This window comes from Diadema antillarum, unplaced genomic scaffold, assembly GCF_040938485.1.
Source record: "Diadema antillarum isolate AM-2024a unplaced genomic scaffold, OU_Dant_1.0 scf00000163, whole genome shotgun sequence".
Taxonomy (NCBI): domain Eukaryota; kingdom Metazoa; phylum Echinodermata; class Echinoidea; order Diadematoida; family Diadematidae; genus Diadema; species Diadema antillarum.
Window position 1 is genome coordinate 531,932 of NW_027271052.1, and position 19,222 is coordinate 551,153.

The 19,222-nt window shown below is 36.8% G+C and overlaps 2 protein-coding genes across 2 annotated transcripts; one reads left to right on the top strand and one right to left on the bottom strand.

The window, feature by feature from the left end:
• Positions 1–5,365: 5,365 nt before the first annotated feature.
• LOC139722329 (carbohydrate sulfotransferase 9-like) lies at positions 5,366–7,846 on the bottom strand. The gene is made up of 3 exons (XM_071633638.1): positions 7,676–7,846; positions 6,964–7,061; positions 5,366–6,238 (listed from the first exon to the last, which is right to left on the bottom strand). Exons 1-3 carry the CDS (start codon positions 7,758–7,760, stop codon positions 5,366–5,368), a joined length of 1,056 nt encoding a protein of 351 aa, XP_071489739.1. The 5' UTR covers positions 7,761–7,846.
• A 5,855-nt stretch (positions 7,847–13,701) lies between these two features.
• LOC139722330 (uncharacterized) lies at positions 13,702–16,844 on the top strand. Its single transcript, XM_071633639.1, has 3 exons — positions 13,702–13,709; positions 15,031–15,333; positions 16,154–16,844. Exons 1-3 carry the CDS (start codon positions 13,702–13,704, stop codon positions 16,842–16,844), a joined length of 1,002 nt encoding a protein of 333 aa, XP_071489740.1.
• Positions 16,845–19,222: the final 2,378 nt, after the last annotated feature.

Below are 19,222 nucleotides of genomic sequence, written 5' to 3' on the forward strand. Positions count from 1 at the left end.
CCATTTTCCAATGATTTTAGATTATTTGTAACAAGAATCAAATCAATGAGAGTTTTACTGTTTGGCGTTATCCTTGTAGGGTTTTTGATCAATTGAGTAAATTGCATGTTATCACAAAAATCAAAGATTTGCCGCGATAGATTATTCTTTGTCAACATATTGCAGTTAAAATCACCAAGTATCAAAATGTCCTTTGATAAATCACTAACTTTTTCTAAATTTATTTCAAAACGATTAAAAAAATGTATTTCCGCTGTTTGACTGGCGATATACAATACCAAGTAACTTTGAATTGTGATTTTGTAGTCTTATTTCAAGCCACATCATTTCCAGCTCACTGTCTTCGAGATCACTTCTTCTTACATATGAAATATTAGCTTTTATAAAACAACCAACTCCTCCACCTTTTTCGTCTCTATCAATCCTTTCAAAACAATATCCATCTATGTGTAATAAAGAGTTGGATATACTTTCACAGAGCCACGTTTCTGAGATTGAAAGTATTTCATATGGGTTATTCTCCAAAAATAATTTCAAATCATCAACCTTATTTCTCAAACTTCTTATATTAATATGCGAAATTTTTAATCCCTTACTTTTTGGAAATTCAGATGAAATTCTTGAGGAGTCATCATCACATGACATTTGTGACAAATCAGCCAGGTGGGGCTGCTGATATTTAGTATTCTATCAGCGTTCCAGAATGGCATTTGTTGAAAAAGACACCTGGGACATTCCCACTTAAAGAACTGATAAGATGTATCATCATACTACTTAGGAGAGACACATCCACATTTAATGTGTATCCATTGAGTGCAATTTGTACAGAGTAAGGCCTTATGATTGCATTTAACAGGTTTTTGACAAACGTTACAAAAAGATGATTCAACCATAAATAAAAACAAAAACGATTCTACATTCAAAAACAAACAATAACATCTACTTGAAATGATCTGTAGGGTAGATAGATATATACAGTAAAATAAATGTAATACATACAACAGTTTACTAACCACTATAAGGTCGTATACAAATGCGAACAGAGGGAACTTGGACAAAATAAGTGTATTGAATAATCACAACATTATGAGCTTAACTGGCATATATTCGTATACAAAATTGCGCAGATATTCCAATCAATATATTACTTTCTTTTTTTATGGGCTGTGGAGTATTGTAGAATTTGCTGTTGAAGCAGAAATTCTTGAGTTCAATTTAAGTACCTGTCTAGTTTGGTGAGGTCGTCTTCCCTTGATACAATCACACGTCCCATGTCATTACGTAGCTTGACACAAATGCGTCCATCCTGGGTCCATATTCTGCTGATTATTTTCTTGTATTTGCTCCTGATCTTCCAGAACAGATCTTTTCGCTTTTTAGTGAGACTCTCATTGATGTACACTATGTTGTTTGCATTCTTGAGCTTGAACCTCGCACTATAAACACTTTCGCGTTTGCGGTAGTTGGCAAATTTCACAATCAGGTTCCGGGTAGGTGTCCGTGAAGCGTTTTTCGTTGACGAAATATATATATATATATATGATATATATATATATATATATATATATATATATATATATATATATACATATACATATATATATATATATATATATATATATATATATATATATACACATACACACACACACACACATACATATATATATATAAGGTGTGGGCTCGGCTTTGTATGTTGTGGGTGCTGCATTATCTTATGTCTAGGTGTGACGGAGGTATGACTGCTCGCAGACGTTGCAGTTTGTTCACCGTTAGGCTTTAATTCTCCAGAGCTTGTGACCGAGTTACCGGTCTTTTTCAAGGGCTTGGGACTTTTTAAAAAAAGCGAAAAAGCAACCAATTTGCATGCATTTGAATAGAATAAGGCAAAAACAAGACAAAATAAAAGAAAATCAAAAGGAATATAGACAGCAACATGACATTCACTGCAATGGAGCGGGAATATTATGACATACACTGGCAGTGAAAAATAGCAGTTTAGTATAAATAAGCAATACAGCGTAACAGCGGTAATGACTGCAATGAAATCATTCAAAATACATAAGCCAACAAAATAGGTGGAACCGTATGAAATAAATCAAAATAAGACACACTGGTTACCTTGTAAGGCGCTTGGGGTATGCCTGCTGTATGTGTGTGGTGTCGGTGGGATGACTGTGAAAGTTTGCAAACGTAATGTGGGGGTAGTTAAGTGTGAGGGTGTAAATTTGAGTATTTGGGACGTTGGTGGAGCAAAGAGTTTGAGACTTCCATCAGATTAATCATTATAGGACCAAGTGCTGAAAAGTAGGTGGATGCTGGATACAACATCCTCTGAAACGTAGTAGAACTCGAACATTTCAATGCAAACTTGCTTTTGAAACTGGACTGAAAGGTCTTCCTATATACAAATGTAATACAAACTGTAAGCTTACCCACTTCCGCTATCACGTTAATGTTCTATCTTCTGATCAAAGAACTCAACAAAGTCATTAGCTGATTGCTCTGATGAGTGGTGATGCGGCAGCAAAGGGCGCCATCGAGGAGGAAGGACAAGACATAATCTTGACCACATTATAAAGACTGCGTTAATCAGTTGTGTTAGTTCTACTGTATTCGAAATATACTCAGTCTTTGTGTGGAACAGCAGTCTAGTGTATTTTATACACTGCATGGTAAAGTTCTTTATGAACAGCAGACCAGGGCCCCATTTCATATAAGATGTTAGGATAGCAACTCTTGCTGGAATGACAACTTACAAAAGCAACAACCAATCAGGAGGCTGGATTCTTGTCGTTACCATGACAATTGCCATTCCAGCAGGAGTTGCTATCATAATCATTATTATGAACTTTTTCGCGTTCCTGCCTTGCTGCACGGAGTGGACATGAAAACCATGCAACACGTGGTCGCCCGACAACATCATCCATCTTCGTTGTAGAATCGGATCATATACGCCATGGATTCTTCTTAATTCTGTATCACATATCAGTTAAGTAGGTGTGTCGGGGTCGTCTGCTGAGTTCACAATTATGTGAGCCTTTGAAATATCATATTGGAAGTTGACAACATAAATGTGTTTTATGTATGTATGTATATATATATATATGAATAACAGCAATAATTAGTTTCTGCTCGGAGTCCTAAGAAAGTATAGATTCACAACAGTAAGTCAATATAAAAACTCCGTTAGAGACGTCAAATGTATTGACTTGACAAAGCCCTATGGGCGAAAATTCGTCAAATTCACGTCTCTTATATTGACTTACTGTTGTGAATATATATATATATATATATATATATATATATATATATATATATATATATATATATATACATATATATTACATGAAGAAACCTGCGTCTTTTCGGAGCGGTTGAAGTACAGAGCATAGTCAGATCGAATGGCAGAGATCGAGTTGCAGAAACTCGAGAGACAAAACGATAACAAGAACTCTCATTTGAAATCATCCCCGCACCCTTGCCAACATGAGGTATTGATTTCTTTTGTACACGTTCCTTGATAATTTCGAGAGCGAAAGAGCGATTAGATTGGTAATCACCACTACTGCTATTCGTTACATGAAAAAAGTACACATTGCACCTGCTACCGGTGATACAACACAAATTGTAAAGTTGGGGCCCATAAGATTATGTTTGCTTTAATTTAAATTTTATCATCTTTCTCAGCAGGCATACACTCACCTTTGCGTTATATTAAAAATTTATTTTTCACTGGTAACTTGCCACAAGGACAAGTAGGGTTGTCTGTAGTGTTTGCGTAAAGGCGTTCTCACTCTCTCTCTCTCTCTCTCTCTTTCCTCTGTCTCTCCTATACAAATGTGTTTCAAATAAAACGTATTCCTGTGGTTACGAAGTAAAAAAAAAAAATTAATCATGATTTCGAGTGATATGATATTTGCTAGGGATGCCTACGTCTGTCCGTTCCGTCTAGTGATATGATATCTGATCAAAATCAAAATGACTACAACCCTAAGAATATGTAAGATTGGCAAGTATGATAAAAGGGCTTCAGATGCTAAGTCGTGTAACTAAGTTTACAATGTCTCAAAAATGTGATATTGAATTGAGTATAAAACCTAATTTTTGTGACACTACCTTTAATATTCATAAAATGACTGATAAACGTAGGGTGAACCTGCTTATATGATTGAATACATAAAAATAAATTGCGAGGGATATTTGAGAGAAAGAGAGAGAGAGAGAGAGAGAGAGAGAGAGAGAAGTAGAAAGACTGGCCCTGAAAATGCAGCTTCAATCTTGCAATCCTGTTCGTGAGAGCACTAGTTTATATTATGAATGTTTATATCAATTTTGAGCACAAATCCTCTCGCTCACTAGCTGGAATTTAAAACTTATGACTTTGTTTCGACCTCAATTACGGTCCGATATGACCGATGCTCAATAATGAACCCCGCCATTAATTGGGAGTTGGACGTGTCCTATTCAAAACATGTGTAGAAGTTATGTACTCTAAGTGTGTGTGTGTGTGTGTGTGTGTGTGTGTGCGTGTGTGTGTGTGTGTGTATGGTATGTGTGTGTAAGCGTAGGTGCTTGATATTTATGATTTTGAAGGTAAAGATTATTTATCTTTATTTATCCCAATTAACTGCAAAATAAGAAGTTGATGCAAGTACAATGCTTCTAAAGCAATACAGTGATGAGGTTGAGTTTATTTTCCACCATATTTTCTTTTTTTCACTTAATATACCTATGGGAAGGAACCCTATTCAAAGTCAAATTCAATATGGTAAAGTTGAGTTAGGCTGAGCAAAAGATGAGGTCAGTGGATTTATTTCCACTTTGTTCATTCTTTGCCACATAAACTGCACAAGCAAAGATGCAAATGAAAATCTAGCATAACCTTTATCTTTAGCATGAAATAACAGAACAAATATTGGACTTTGATGGTGAACTTTGTGCAATATTTTGTACGATAAGAACAATTGTCATGCTTGAAAAAAAAAAGAATAAAGAACCGACTTCGAAATATGCAAAGTTCGAAACAGTTTAGATTAAAAAAAAAAACAACATACACGATCGAAAGGAGAAAAGTGGAAGACAGGAAAAGAGGGTGGGAAGGTATAGCACCGTGCGTGCGATAAGAATGTGAGCAGACAGACTACTAATCTTTATAGGGAAGTTATACATTTTCTGTCTATTTTCTCTTAATTACACACAAACACACACACACGCACACTCACACACTCCTATGAGAAATTATACCAAAAAAAAAAAAAGAGAAGAAGAAAGAAATCAGTGCAACGCGACGAAAGGCGTACCGCTGTCCGGATGCGTTTGCTTTCCTTGGTCAACACTAACAAACTTATCTATAAGCCACTGACTACTGATGAATATGATTTTCTCTCTTAATAGCTTCCGGAATGGAATAATTGAAGAGTTCTAGGTCTTTTGCCAATCCTTCGCTCTCTGATAACAGCTTGAGCTGTTCATCAGAAAGCTGCGAGTAGTAGCTCCTGAGAATGTCGTCACTGGAACTATGCGTTGGGATTTTTTGAGGATCCGGAAATCGAGTACTGTTCGGCGCTCGTACCAAATTTAATATGTAATCTGAATCAGGTTTAAGGGTTTCGTAGTAACCGATAAAATCGTAGTCTATAGTGCATGGATCACAGATCTTGTTCATATCCTCCCAATGCATGTTCTTTTGCGAATCCTGCAGATAGTATGTGACGAACTGTGAGAAAGTCACTCCACCAATCGGGGGATCTGAGGTGTGCTTTTTAAGCCACTGCTTAGCAGACAAAGACCAGGGGGATCCTTGATTGCCAAATTTGTCCCTGTAAGCGGAAAGAATCCTGGCGTAGGGATTCCGAACGAAAAGAAACTTCGTGTACGTCCTTAACACCTCTTCCCTCTTTGCAAGCGGCAGCTGACTCATCCATGTGAAATATTTGCGAGTAAAAACGTGTGGATTCTTGAGTTCGTCGACGTCATCAACTAACCCATGGAGAACAGCAAAGAGTCGCTTCCAGCTTGTGCAGCTTACCTTTGGAACAACACAGTACATTAACTTGTACTTAGGAAATACTAATATCTGTCCGGGGTGATGTAGTGTGTTGCCGATTGTCAGTGTCGTGTCGTTCTCTGGACGATTCAATTTAAGACGAGAACAGGCCTTCTTCAAATGATCTAGTCTCTTCGTCTGAAGCTCAGTCGATTTTATAACGGTTCTCTCTGTCATCTCTGGCATAGACTAGAGAGAGAGAGAGAGGGGGGGGGGGGAGGGAGAGAGGGAGAGAGAACCACGTTGAACTTCGAACAGTACTACGTGAATAAGGAAGAACTAGCTGTAACATATCAAAATGCACAATGACCGTTTTTCAAGTCAAGCAAATTGCTTATCGATAATGATCTCCTCTACATTACATATGCAATACAGCTTAAAATACGAGGAAATAATCGTATGTTCGTACACTATACAAGTAATCATCTATTAGTTTCACTACTCTTGTTTATATTCTGAAGTGAAAATTGTTGATTTTGTCATACTGATTTACTTTGTACAACTGGAGAAATGAATCAAAACTGAAATTGAACTGAACAGACAAAGTCAAATAAGAAAAAAAAAGTATGGTAGAGGTTGCATCAAAATCGCCAACATGAAAAATCAAAATTTGTGTAGATATCAAGATTCACATATTTCCCGATAGTGTGATATTGGTTTTCTGTATGTATGGAAACATGTTTAGATTTTGATAAAATGCAATTGCCAGATAGACATCATATTTCGCGAAATATTTCACGAATATTCAAATCTATGATTTCCTGGTTTTTGTGTAACTGGTTTTTTTTTTTTCTATTTGGCCACATTCTATTTACTTAGGTGAAATTTAACATGGACTCAACTTACTTTAACACAATAGAACTGAACTATGAAAGGTATGACTGTATATTGGGCTGATAAGCGACGTCGTATACCTCAAGTGGTTTCGATTTTTGGATACTACTCGTCGGTCGACTGGATTTCTGCTCACTCGCAAGGCCCCTCATCCAGTATTCTTGTTTGTACCAGGAATCTGCACAGATTCAAGATTCACCATTCATGGCAGGTGCTTTCGTTGTTTTTTTTTCTTTTCTTCTGTATTCATCAGAAGTAATACTCATTCTGTTTCGGCATTTATCATAGTCATCGATATTCTACTCTCATTCATTACCGCAATTGAAGAAGGAAAAAAATAATGTTACTCAATCACATCTTATCTGGGACTAATTTTGAAATCAATTGATGTTTTAAAAGATAACTGCCAACTATTTATGTTGAATACTATTCTCCTGGATAAAATGCGTTTATTTCTGTGATGTTTGTGAAGTGATGCAGAAGTGTTGATCTTTTTGACAATTTGCTAGTACATGTAAACTGAAAATAGAGAGGGAGTCGGAGAAGCATGCAATCACTTTGAAATGACATAACAAAGACCATTAAATAATAGGTAACTTCAGTACCACTTCGTTTTAAGTTGTGATATTCCGACAACAGAGCACATGGTATGTTTTCCACCCTTTTCTTTAATGAAATTGCGAGAAAGCTTATATACAGTGATACATTTCCTTAACACTCTCCCTACGACAGTTCAGCAATACAGACGAATACCATAGAGGTCAGCAATAGGACTTTAGACAGAACACGTACCCCAGCTTGATGAAATCAGGATAACGGCTAAGAGAAGCACAGAAAACATTGCACTTAGGATCCATTTTGAGGGAAAACGTATCATATTTTCCTTTATAGGAGAAAGTACGGCTATCCTTCGACACTCCTGAAGTGGGGTCTGCGACAAGGGCGCAGAAAAAGTCGTGTGATTCCAAACAAGTGGTGTGCAGCTATTACTGTACTTAAAACACACAGCTGGGTAATGAAAATTTCAATGAAATTATGTAGGACAAATACATGAGTTGAATGAAATTGTGGGCGTGGAAATGACAGTACAAACACTCATCCCCTACCCCCCCTCCCCCCACAGAGGGCCCACACACACACAAACACACACACACCTACACACCCACTCACACGCAGACACACGCACACCCACACAGACAGAAACACACATCCATGCAACCCATGTCAAAAGACACAAAAAAAATTGGGAAAGATAATCCCGATGAGATTCAGGTAACATCACAGAAAAGAGATAAAGGCAAAATCTGGATTTTGTAACTTCTTCAGTTTAAGGTACAAGTGATCCAGTGTTGTTCCTAATACTTACACCAACGGCCCTTTTAGGTTAGCTTTTATTTGTTAGCTCGTATTCATCTCTCTCCTCTATCTATTTTGATACATAATAAATTCTTACATTATAATGCGCTTCTTGTCCATTGATATTATGGCTCAGTGATTGTAACCCGAACAGATGAGACTAATTTTCCTCTTTTTCGTTTTCTCGAATACAATGTACTAGTAGTCATGCAAAACCCTCTACTCCAATAGCGTCCGATTTGTAAAGTCACCTTTGAAACTGCAAATAACAATGATTGCCGACGCTTCGGAAAATATTTGAATATGCTACTCCCGTTGTAGATTGATTTTTATCCCCCTACCGTCTGTCTGACAACAACATAAGCAAACTGTGATAATACGTGATGATTCAAACTCGAACTGAATTGGAATTTAGTCCAAATATGGACAGGTAATATCAATAGGCCGTTGCTTCTTAAAAAAATCAATTAGGAATATTTGAATTTGCATGTGCATGCCATGGATGTGCGTCTTGGATCATCTGAGCGGTGATTAAGAGATTTGGCATCGTATATTCGTAATTATCGTCGTATATAGCTGGTATATACGTGAATTTGAAGGCACCATCAGCATGTTGATCAGCCGCATTTTGAATATCGCCCACAAAGACTTTATACGAAAAAAAGTAACTGACAATCATTAATAATGACATCAGTCTTGAACGTTGGTCATCGACATATTGGCCGATTGGACCTACTGCCCACCATGCATTTTTCTCTCAAAAAAAGTCTATAACTGATGACGAGACACAATTTTGATGTGGTGTCATTGTGTAGATCAGCAAGTGAGCTAGTTACCTCATATGCAGACTGAAATATTTTGTACAAAATGAGCTTTCAATAACGACTCATCATTGTGTATTGTTAGGGGATCTCGATGAAATAAAGTTCCACCTTGCAAGTTGCTTTCAGTTAGTAATGGTAAAAAAACCCCAAAACAAAACAAAAGTGGTGATTATTTCACGACCTGTCCATGCTGTTGTACCCTTGGTAAGTGGGCAGGCGTTAGAGATTTTTGAGTGTTTTTGTTGCAGCTAACAAGTTTCGGGATTCAAACTTATATAGAATTTTTACGCGCAATGTCCATGGAGCCCCTTGTTAACACGAAATAATTTTTCACTAGAAATCATGCCCGCACCCTTGCCAACATGAGATATTGATTTCTTTTGTACACATTTTCAAGAGCGGGTCGGAAAGAGCAATTAAATTGGTAACCGCCATTACACTTTTACAGCGCATGAAATGAAAGCATTCATCAGCTTTCTCCGATGGCATATAATTCAATGGTTCTTTCGCCCTTGGAATGCTCAAAAGTGTAAAAAAGACATCAATACAACATGTTGCGGGGGAGGGTGGGGGGCTTTTAATGAAACGCTTATTGCCTTTTATCTTACACTCTTAAAACATCCGAGTCAGAACTGACCCGGAAAGGGTCCGTTGGGGTCACATCCCGTTCCGGGTCAGAAATGACAAGAAATGGGGTCAGATATGACCCCATTCAGAGTCATGAATTGGGTCAGGGTGACCCATTCCGGGTCTTCATGACCAAATCCAAGTCATTTTGACCCGAAACGGGGTGTGACTCCAACGGACCCGGTTCCGGGTCAGTTCTGACCCGGATTTTTTTAGAGTGTATAAACCTTTCGATTTAAATAATGCTGCTCTTTGTTTCTCTCCTTTCCGTCACAACTCAGAGGGGAACAATTATGGAAGTGCATGCACACAAGCAAGTTGTATTTTATTCTTTTCAAGAAGTGTTACAAAGTTTGATAAGTCATATAGGACCTACAGTTATTTAGGTATTCATCTAGGTATGAGCAAGAATTCAAGATCCGATATCAATTAGAATGTCATTAAGATTGTTGTCACAGTCGTTTCAGTGCGCTCTATGAAAAATAGGTTCAACTTTGCACCTTTACGTGTGACACAGTTGCAGCACTTTTACGGGAGCAACTTTGTACCTTTTAGAGCAGTGAGCACCTTTGAGGTGCAACTTTGCACCTTTCAGGTCTAAAGGTGCAAAATTGCACCCGCCAAGGTGCTACAAACTGTGTCGCACGTTGAAAGGTGCAAAGTGCACCTTGCCCTCGTTATTACAGAGCATGTATTTTTGTACAACCTATAACATCTTGTTCACTTTCGTGTACTTTATAATTCTTTATGTATAAATATTGCAGTTGACGGAACTGAATGTTATTCGTCCACAAACGGTCACATTTGAAAATTAAAAGCCAACAAACAAGCATAATCAGATGTAAATAGCCAATATTACACCTAATACCATTCAGTGCACACCTCATTACGTATACCTATATACAGGTCTCACTGGTTGTTTCTGAATAGGTTGTATTATACCATCATCATCATCATCATCATATTTTTTTCAAAACGTTTCAGCCCTCCATGGACTATTTTATTATCTCCATCTCAGCATAATACAAAACTCAAAGCATTCAACCATAGTCTCTTTTTTTTCTTTACATTTCTCTCATAAACGTTTACACAAACAAATTTTGGAGTGGCTGCCACTTTAAACTGAACTTGTTGAGAGTACCCGATACAGAATAGATATATCTTTCATCTGCATAGTAGTCAATATTTTTTTCTTTATAGCGTTAAACCTAGAGACTTTGTTTTTTAACTTTTGTACGAACAATTTTTGCTTAATCAAAATCACAACACAATTTAGAGCATGTTTTCCAGGCTAAATTTCATCTGTGCTCTCGAACCTTCATTATCCACTTTTCAGTTTCTTTCCAGATTGACTTACTAGTTTCACATTCATAAAAGAAATGTACAATATCTTCCAACTCTTCTTTAGAAAACGAACATTTGTCACTACTAACTTTTTTTTCATCTTATACATTTGCTTATTTAAAAACAAAATTCTATTTACTATTTTATACTGAAAATATCTCAACCCAATGACCACAGTAACACGAAATATCATAATGTGATACTTTTCCGTTTTGACAGTTTCAGGGGGACAATCCAAATGTCGTTCCCATTTAGAACATATCAAAGGAAAACATTTTGTTTTTCCAAGAAGAGCTTTATAAATACACCTACATCCTTTTAGTTCTTGCAGTAGTATTGTAATATGTGATGGCAATTATGGACCTACAATATTTTGTTCACATCTTTGAATATAACGACCAAACCGACACTTAATTTCTTGACTTACCGAATAATAGGACAGGTAATTAAGTTTCAAACAAAATTTTCGTTCACAACCTTCACGGGTCAACAAATTTCCCTTGTTATCAACCAAATCATTGATATACCTGACACCTTTTTCGTACCAAGATTTAAAAAATACAGTTTAATGCCCGATTTGAATAGAACTATTTCTACAAAATGGATATGTTAAAAAATCAGATCCCTCTGAACGACATAATAGGGACATGGCATAAAATACATCTTTCCAAAAATATATTTGCAACTACGTGGGATAAAGTTAAAAAATATTCATCGCCAAACCCTACTTGAAGTGGCTTTGTTATAAATGACTGCATTAAATGGCTGACAGCATTACATGTTCCTAAAACCATTCTTCGAATCCACGTCAGTTTTAATGACATACCGAAATACTCAACATCTGGCATTCTAAGACCCCCTCTTCATATGTACCAACCACTTGTTTTCTACTAATTCTGTCTGGCTTATTCTCCCATATAAACTGAAAAAACTTTGTTTTTATGATGTTCATTAACTTAGCTGAGGGAGCTGGTATTGATACAAAAAGACGATTGAACTGTGGCAACAGTAATGATTTAACTACGGTTACTCTTCCCAAAACCGTAAAATTTCTTTTAATCCAGGAAATCATCTGACGTTTCACCCTATCGAAAATCCTATCATAATCATAATCCGGTATTTTATCAATTACACGATTAAAATCTGTACCAAGATAACGAAAAAAAAAATCATCCCGTACAAAATGCACTTGTCTTTCAGTTTCTATACAGTCATCATTACCTTTTGATGCACCAATCCAAACTGCATTTGTTTTTTGCATATTGATCTTCAGCCCACTACATTTTCCAAATGAATCCAAAATACGTAGAGCACTGCGGAAACTAACATTTGTACCATCTAAAAATAGTGCTGTGTTATCGCATACTGAAGGATCTTAAATTCTTTCGCGCCGACAAAGATTCCTTTCACCAGGTGCGAATTCCTAAATAATATCCCAATAATTTCTACGCATAACAAAAACAATACGGGGATGATGTGGATCTCCTTGCCTACATCCCCTTTTTATGCGAAATCTGCGTGTTACATGTCCATTGACAAGAACACTAGAATAGACATCATTGTACAGTAAATTTATCGACCGAATGAAAGAATTACCAAACTTAAAGAAAGAGAGGGTTTTAAACAGAAAGTGATGAGAAACACTGTCAAATGCCTTTTCGAAATCAATTAATAAAATCATCCCAGGGGACTTTGTCCCTTTCAGTATGGGCAGCTACATCATGTAAAATTCTAATGTTTTCACCAATAAATCGTCCCTTCAAAAAAACTGTTTGGTTAACATGAATAATGCAATTTAATACAGTTTTGAGTCTACTAGCAATACAACTTGAGAGTATCTTGTAAACAACATTTAACAACGAAATTGATCTCCAGTTTTTTATAAAATGTCTCACTTTATCACCCTTAGGAAGTAGTGTTAATCAAGCCAGTCTTTTGCGAAAGAAACACATTTCCTGAAGTGTTAGCAAAGTTCATACTACGAACCATATCATATATTCCTAACTCTTCAAAAATACTTTTAAAAATTCTATTGTAAATCCATCTTACCCTGGAGCTTTATTATTTTTCATATTCTTTAATGCATGCTCAATTTCACTATAAGAAATTTCTCCCTCTAATGACTCACGCTCTTCATCCATGAGATATTGAAAATGATATTCATTTACATCAGAAAAAAAGTTCTTCTGCATCACAGTTTGCATGAAATCTATACAAATGTTCATAAAGGAAGCAATTTCGTTCATATTGTCTTCTTGATTCTGCAACACTGTATCATTATCATTAATCAATTTCACAAATGTTTGTTGTAATATCCTTTGTTTTTCCAAATTCAGAAAATATTTTGTTGTTTTTCTCCAAATTGCATTTCTTGCTGCCGTAGCCCGCAAGAAATCATCGTTGACATTAGCGTTGTCATCACCTACATTATTCAGCAGTTTGTAGCATTAGTATATAGTGATTTCAGATATTCCACTTAGAAATAGTGCACACATGCACACCATGCAATATATCTAAAAAGTAAGTGTTACTGTTTTACCTGTATCAATTTTACTGTTTAGTCTGGTACTTGATTGAAAGCATATAGGGATACACTTGCCTTGGAGCTGGAACCAGAAGATGGTATTAAATTCTGGTTAAGGGCAATAATAGGCCTATTAGTCCAGCATGTCCAGGTAAGAGTACTGGGTACTCTACTAGAGAAGGGGTAAAGGTTCTGTAGAGCGTAGGAAAACACAGACTGACTGACTGATTGTCAGTGGGTACAGTAAACGATTCGTGTAGCCCAACCATACCCTCGCGAAGCGCTGGCACATCCTAACTTTTTGCGAGATACAGTATCAAGAAACCACTTGCAAAATAGTACAGAACTTACCATTCTAAGAAGAATTCAAGGTCTTTGGATAAAGATCGGTTTTAAAATGGCTGAGACATCCAAAAACAAAGTAAAACAAAGCGATCGTAATAAAAGGAGCGTGTCACCTTTTATTAGGATTGCTCATTTTTTTGTATCTCATCCATTTCATAACCAATTTTCGTCAAGCAAACGTTGAATTCCTCATGGAATTATGTTCTTTCATATATCTTAAAAGGTTTCTCGTTATCTCACCCCAAAATGTTAGGAACCTGTGGTTCAGTCTCAACCAAAAAATATACATTCCCTATAAACGCAAATTTTTGTGCTCTATGATAAATTGCAAAGGATTGGTACATGTATATTCTGAACACAACATAAGTTTCACTAAGAAAATCTGATGGATATCTTATTTCTGTTCAAATAATCTGTTTGGGCATTATCAAATGAACGGATCTTAATAAAATATTCATACTCCGACATTGCCGAAACGACTGCGAAGACGACTGACACATTCTGTAGAGATCAATATTGGCAAAAACTTCAAGCTTATGAATGCAAATCATAATTTCGGACAAAGGTCAGTTACAGAATTTTAACTGTATCGTTATAGCTTTCTCAATCAACCAATCGTGTTGACTTATCTATACATCACGCCACGTGAGACTGAACCACTTCACAAAGTTTATAAGATCATCATTTTGTGTCAATAAGAAAGAGGCCAGCAGGGGTCAATTGTTTAAAAAAAAGATACAAGATCTCGGACACTTGCGCTCAAAACGTTAAACACAATAATAGTATCGAACCATTCGTCGGAAGGTATACACGAAAGCATCTCAAAGGGAAAGAGGCAAAGTCTTCAACAACACACGACGTGTTATAAAGGTAAGGTTTTTTTATGTATAAGATCAGATTCAGTTGGTTAAGTCATCAAAAAGAACAAATTACACAAAGTGATCGATCACACAGTACTGTCCGCCGTCGAGTAATGAGGAAAAAAGATTTATTTCTAGAGTTACAACCGTCAAGAAAGATCAGCCGTTGTCAATAAATTATCGATTAAAAAAAACTATTACTCATAGCAATATCACTGATGAGATTTGATGTTCATTTTTTTGTAACCTTCTTACAACCTTTTGTAGGAGGAATAAAATGGCCACCGACGCAAAAACTGCCGGCGACGAACCAGCACGAGTCATCATGTGGTGCTCTCCCCGATCGGTATCGACAGCGATGACAAAATGCATGAGCTTCGTTGACGAGGCCGAAATCTGGCTCGAGCCGTACGTCATTTCTAAGATCGCAAAAGACGTTCATAAAATATATCATCCCGACTCCGACCCACTTCCCACTGATATTGACGGTAACGAGGAGATTTACCTGGAGACAGTTAAAGATTTGAATTTGGGCAGTGACATAAAGAACTTCAAACTCGATCTGTTGTCGTAAGTGTTGTGCTCTTCAAATGTGTATTAAGTGTGTGATAATGTTTGTATCAATATGTCATTAAGTTTGGATTGGAATTTTGATATACGAGATTAAAATACTTCCTAGTAGACAAACATTAAATCAATGGTATAGTTTAAGTTTAGATGGGGCTTCAGGTTTCTCAAATATTTTTCCGAGATAATGAGAAACCTCATATGAAATATGAAAGAGCTTGTAATTTTAAGAGAGATTCAACGTTTATTTGCTACAATTTGAGATATCTAAAACAAAGCAATCCGAATGAATAGTCGGACCTGCGTTTTATCATGATCATTTTTACTTTAATTTTACTTTATCCATGGATATCTCAGTCATTTCAAAACCCATTTTCATTAAATATACTTTGAATTCCTCTTAGAATTGCATGCCATAAAACATCATGGAATGTTTTCTAAGTATTGTGCAAGAAGTTAAAAGCTGAATCTTAGTCTCAACCAATACTATACCATCGATCCCTTTAAGTTCCTCCAAGACTGAAACAGAAGGCAAACTCCTGCCAAACTTAAAGGGGTATGCCAAGTGACTGTGAGCTCTTTGTCTAACTTACAATTATCTTGTAAGTAAATGCTTATGGTTTTACACGAGCATACATGTATACATGTAGTACTTTTTTGTTAGATTATTTTAGAGTCGGTGAGTTAAGAGTTTATTAATTTTTCAAGTTTTGTCAACATTTCACTGACCAAATCTAAAGAATATTACTTTTATCTATAGGTTTAGAAGAGAAGATATAACTACAAGTTTAATTAATTAATGTATTTCTGTCCCTATCCACAGACCTGTTAAACTGAAGCAAAAATTCGACTCAATTCATCCCACCAAGAAATTTGTCTTCATCAAAGACATGGCCTTTGGTATGCCACCAAGCCGATACCAGTACCTGCCTGATCCATCCAGTGGTTTTCGGCATTGCTTCCTCATACGACATCCTGTGAAGACGTACAAATCCTTCCGGAAGACAGTGCTGAAAGCTGTAGAAGGATTGGATCCCGAGGACCTACCATGGGGTTTCCCGAAAGCGGACCCACAAACCTTCAATGTTATGGATTATGCACCGCCACCGGAGGAGGGAACCCTCTTCTTTTTCAAGGGAATGCACGAATTATGGTGCCACCTTCGAGAAAATGTTGATAACAACCCGGTCATTGTCGACATCGATGAACTCATGGAGTATCCGGCAACCTTACTTCCACTGCTCTTCCGAGCACTGGGTATCCCGTACTCCGAGGATTACGTAACTTGGGACGCCTCATCGGATGTGGTCCGTAAGTGGCAAAGTGTCTGTTCGAACGTGCTTGAAGCTCCGCGCTATGCCATGTGGTTTGCCAGCGCTTTTAAGAGTACTTGTTTCAAACCTTCCTCCACTTCCGCTTCTCTTGACGGGGCGACAAAGGATATCAAGGAGGTTGCCGAGAAGGAAATGCCCTACTACGAGGAAATGTACAAGTTTAGAATAACCCCTTCGTAAATTCGGGACAATCGTCATACCTGAGCTAGAGAACCAACTAATCGACTTGGGTTTGCATAGAAAATAAGGTATTCCTCGTTTTTGCAAGTTCACTCATTTGCGACACATTTACGTGAAATGCCGATTAATCTGAGTTTAAAATGTGATTTACTGGAATGGAATAGCGGCAACCTTATCCGTTGTTTGCTGGACGCAAGTTTCGGACACGTTTCAGTGCATGTGACCATGACTAAAATGCTTTCTGACTTGAAATTTCATTTTCAAATCTATGATCACAGTATATAGTGTACGTCATGTCACTCAACTGGTTGTGTACCAGAGAGATGTTGCTGTTGTAACCTTTGCTTGAATTAGTCCAGTCAAAATAGGGTTTCACCCACCACTAATTGCAACAGTACGAATTCCACTGCAGTGCAACTTGTTATGGGCTCCTAAACACCATACTAAAAGTCCCAAGAAATCCAATGGGGTAAAGTGGCTAAATTTGCATAATATGCAAATTAGCTCCCATACTAATAAAAATACAGTGTTTCCATGAAAACTGTGCTTCTAGGTTTCAGATTGGAAAACCGAAAGTATTTTAATCTATGTTTACAATGTCAGCTAGTGCGATGCAAACATTTCCATGGACATGATCTGGGCCTCATTTGCATAATATGCAAATTAGCTCCCCATAATGATAAAAATACAGTGTTTCCATGAAAACTATACTTCTAGGTTTCAGATTGAAACACCGAAAGTGTTGAAACGTATGTTTTCAATGTCAGTTAGTGCGATGCAAACATGTCCATGTACATATTCTGGGCCTCATATGCATAATATGCAAATTAGCTCTAATAATGATGAAAATACAGTGTTTCCATGAAAACTATGCTTCTAGGTTTCACATTGGAACACCCAAAGTGTTGAAACGTATGTTTTCAATGTCAGTTAGTGCGATGCAAACATGTCCATGTACATATTCTGGGCCTCATATGCATAATATGCAAATTAGCTCTAATAATGATGAAAATACAGTGTTTCCATGAAAACTATGCTTCTAGGTTTCAGATTGGAACACCCAAAGTGTTGAAACATATGTTTGCAATGTAAGTTAGTGCGATGCAAACATTTCCATGTACATATTCTGGGCCTCATTTGCATAATATGCAAATTAGCTCCAATAATGATAAAAATACAGTGTTTCCATGAAAACTATGCTTCTAGGTTTCAGATTGGAACACCGAAAGTAATGAAACCTATGTTTCCAATGTCACTTAGTGCGATGCAAACAATTCCATGTACATAATCTGGGCCTCATTTGCATAATATGCAAAAGGTACCGAGCCAACGGATTATTCAAATGCACCAAAGTGCCCGATATGAGCATATCAAGAGTGCTCAAATGTGATATTTCAGTTTCTCTTCACCAAAAAAAAAAAAAAAAACTTTTCAGCATTAGAAACCTAGCATGAATAATTTTAAGCGAATAATAGTTTGTTATCAGACAGATAATGATAGCTTATCCATTAATTACGTAGAATCAAAGTACGAATATAAACAACTGTCAACATCTATAACTTGTCCAATTTTGTAATTAATGAACTCTATTTGGAGAGTTGCTTATTCGAATCTGGATGATTCAGCTCTTGCACCCTTGAGGGTTTTGAGATATTGAAGATAGCACAGTCAAAGGAAACTCTGTGGGTAGTGACAAAAGTTACCCCTATCGATCATATCCCCACGGCCATTTGCAAAACATGCATCAACCAACGCGATTTCCGTTGTTCTAAGCGTACAAGATTTTTTTTTTTAAGTCGTTTGGCCGTCTAGCAAAGACTATTTCCATGAAAGTATATCTTTAAAAAGTGGTGCGCATGAGTCAAAGCGACTCGGAGGGAGGTACCCGAATTTATCCCTATACCCTCACAGCCTGGTACAAAACACAGTATATACACGTAAATACAGCTGTTTTAAGCGAAAAAAAAAACCAACCCTCTATAACGTCCTTTTCGTTTCATTTCCATTAAATTTCAGTGGAAGTTATAGAAGAATTATTGTTCTACAATATCTATAAGATGAAAAGGTGAAATCCTAAAGGCAATGAAAAACATGCAGTATATACAACAGCGAAAAAAATGTTCCGTGGGTACATGCCTCTGAAAAGTTCTTCCGCCTGTCTGGCACATACTTTTGTTTGTTTTTGTTTTTTATTGTTCCATATTCCACATTTCAACAAATACATAAAACATAGACATCACGATACAAAAGCCTGGATGAATTGTCACGTACAGCTTAAAAGACAATAAAACATGTGAAATATGAGGAATCTACATAGAAGCATTGCTTGTAGGGTGTAGATTCCCAGATGCGGATGTGAGATTATTTCTTACTTGGGT

What these genes read in the sequence shown, in the direction of transcription:
- LOC139722329 (XM_071633638.1), bottom strand. Translation starts at nt 7,760, where the DNA reads ATGATACGTTTTCCCTCAAAATGGATCCTAAGTGCAATGTTTTCTGTG. An exon ending in CCTGATTTCATCAAGCTGGG is followed by an intron (nt 7,062 to 7,675) that starts GTACGTGTTCTG and finishes GAATCTGTGCAG; the next exon opens with ATTCCTGGTACAAACAAGAA. An exon ending in AAAAATCGAAACCACTTGAG is followed by an intron (nt 6,239 to 6,963) that starts GTATACGACGTC and finishes CTCTCTCTCTAG; the next exon opens with TCTATGCCAGAGATGACAGA.
- LOC139722330 (XM_071633639.1), top strand. An exon ending in TTCAAACTCGATCTGTTGTC is followed by an intron (nt 15,334 to 16,153) that starts GTAAGTGTTGTG and finishes CCCTATCCACAG; the next exon opens with ACCTGTTAAACTGAAGCAAA.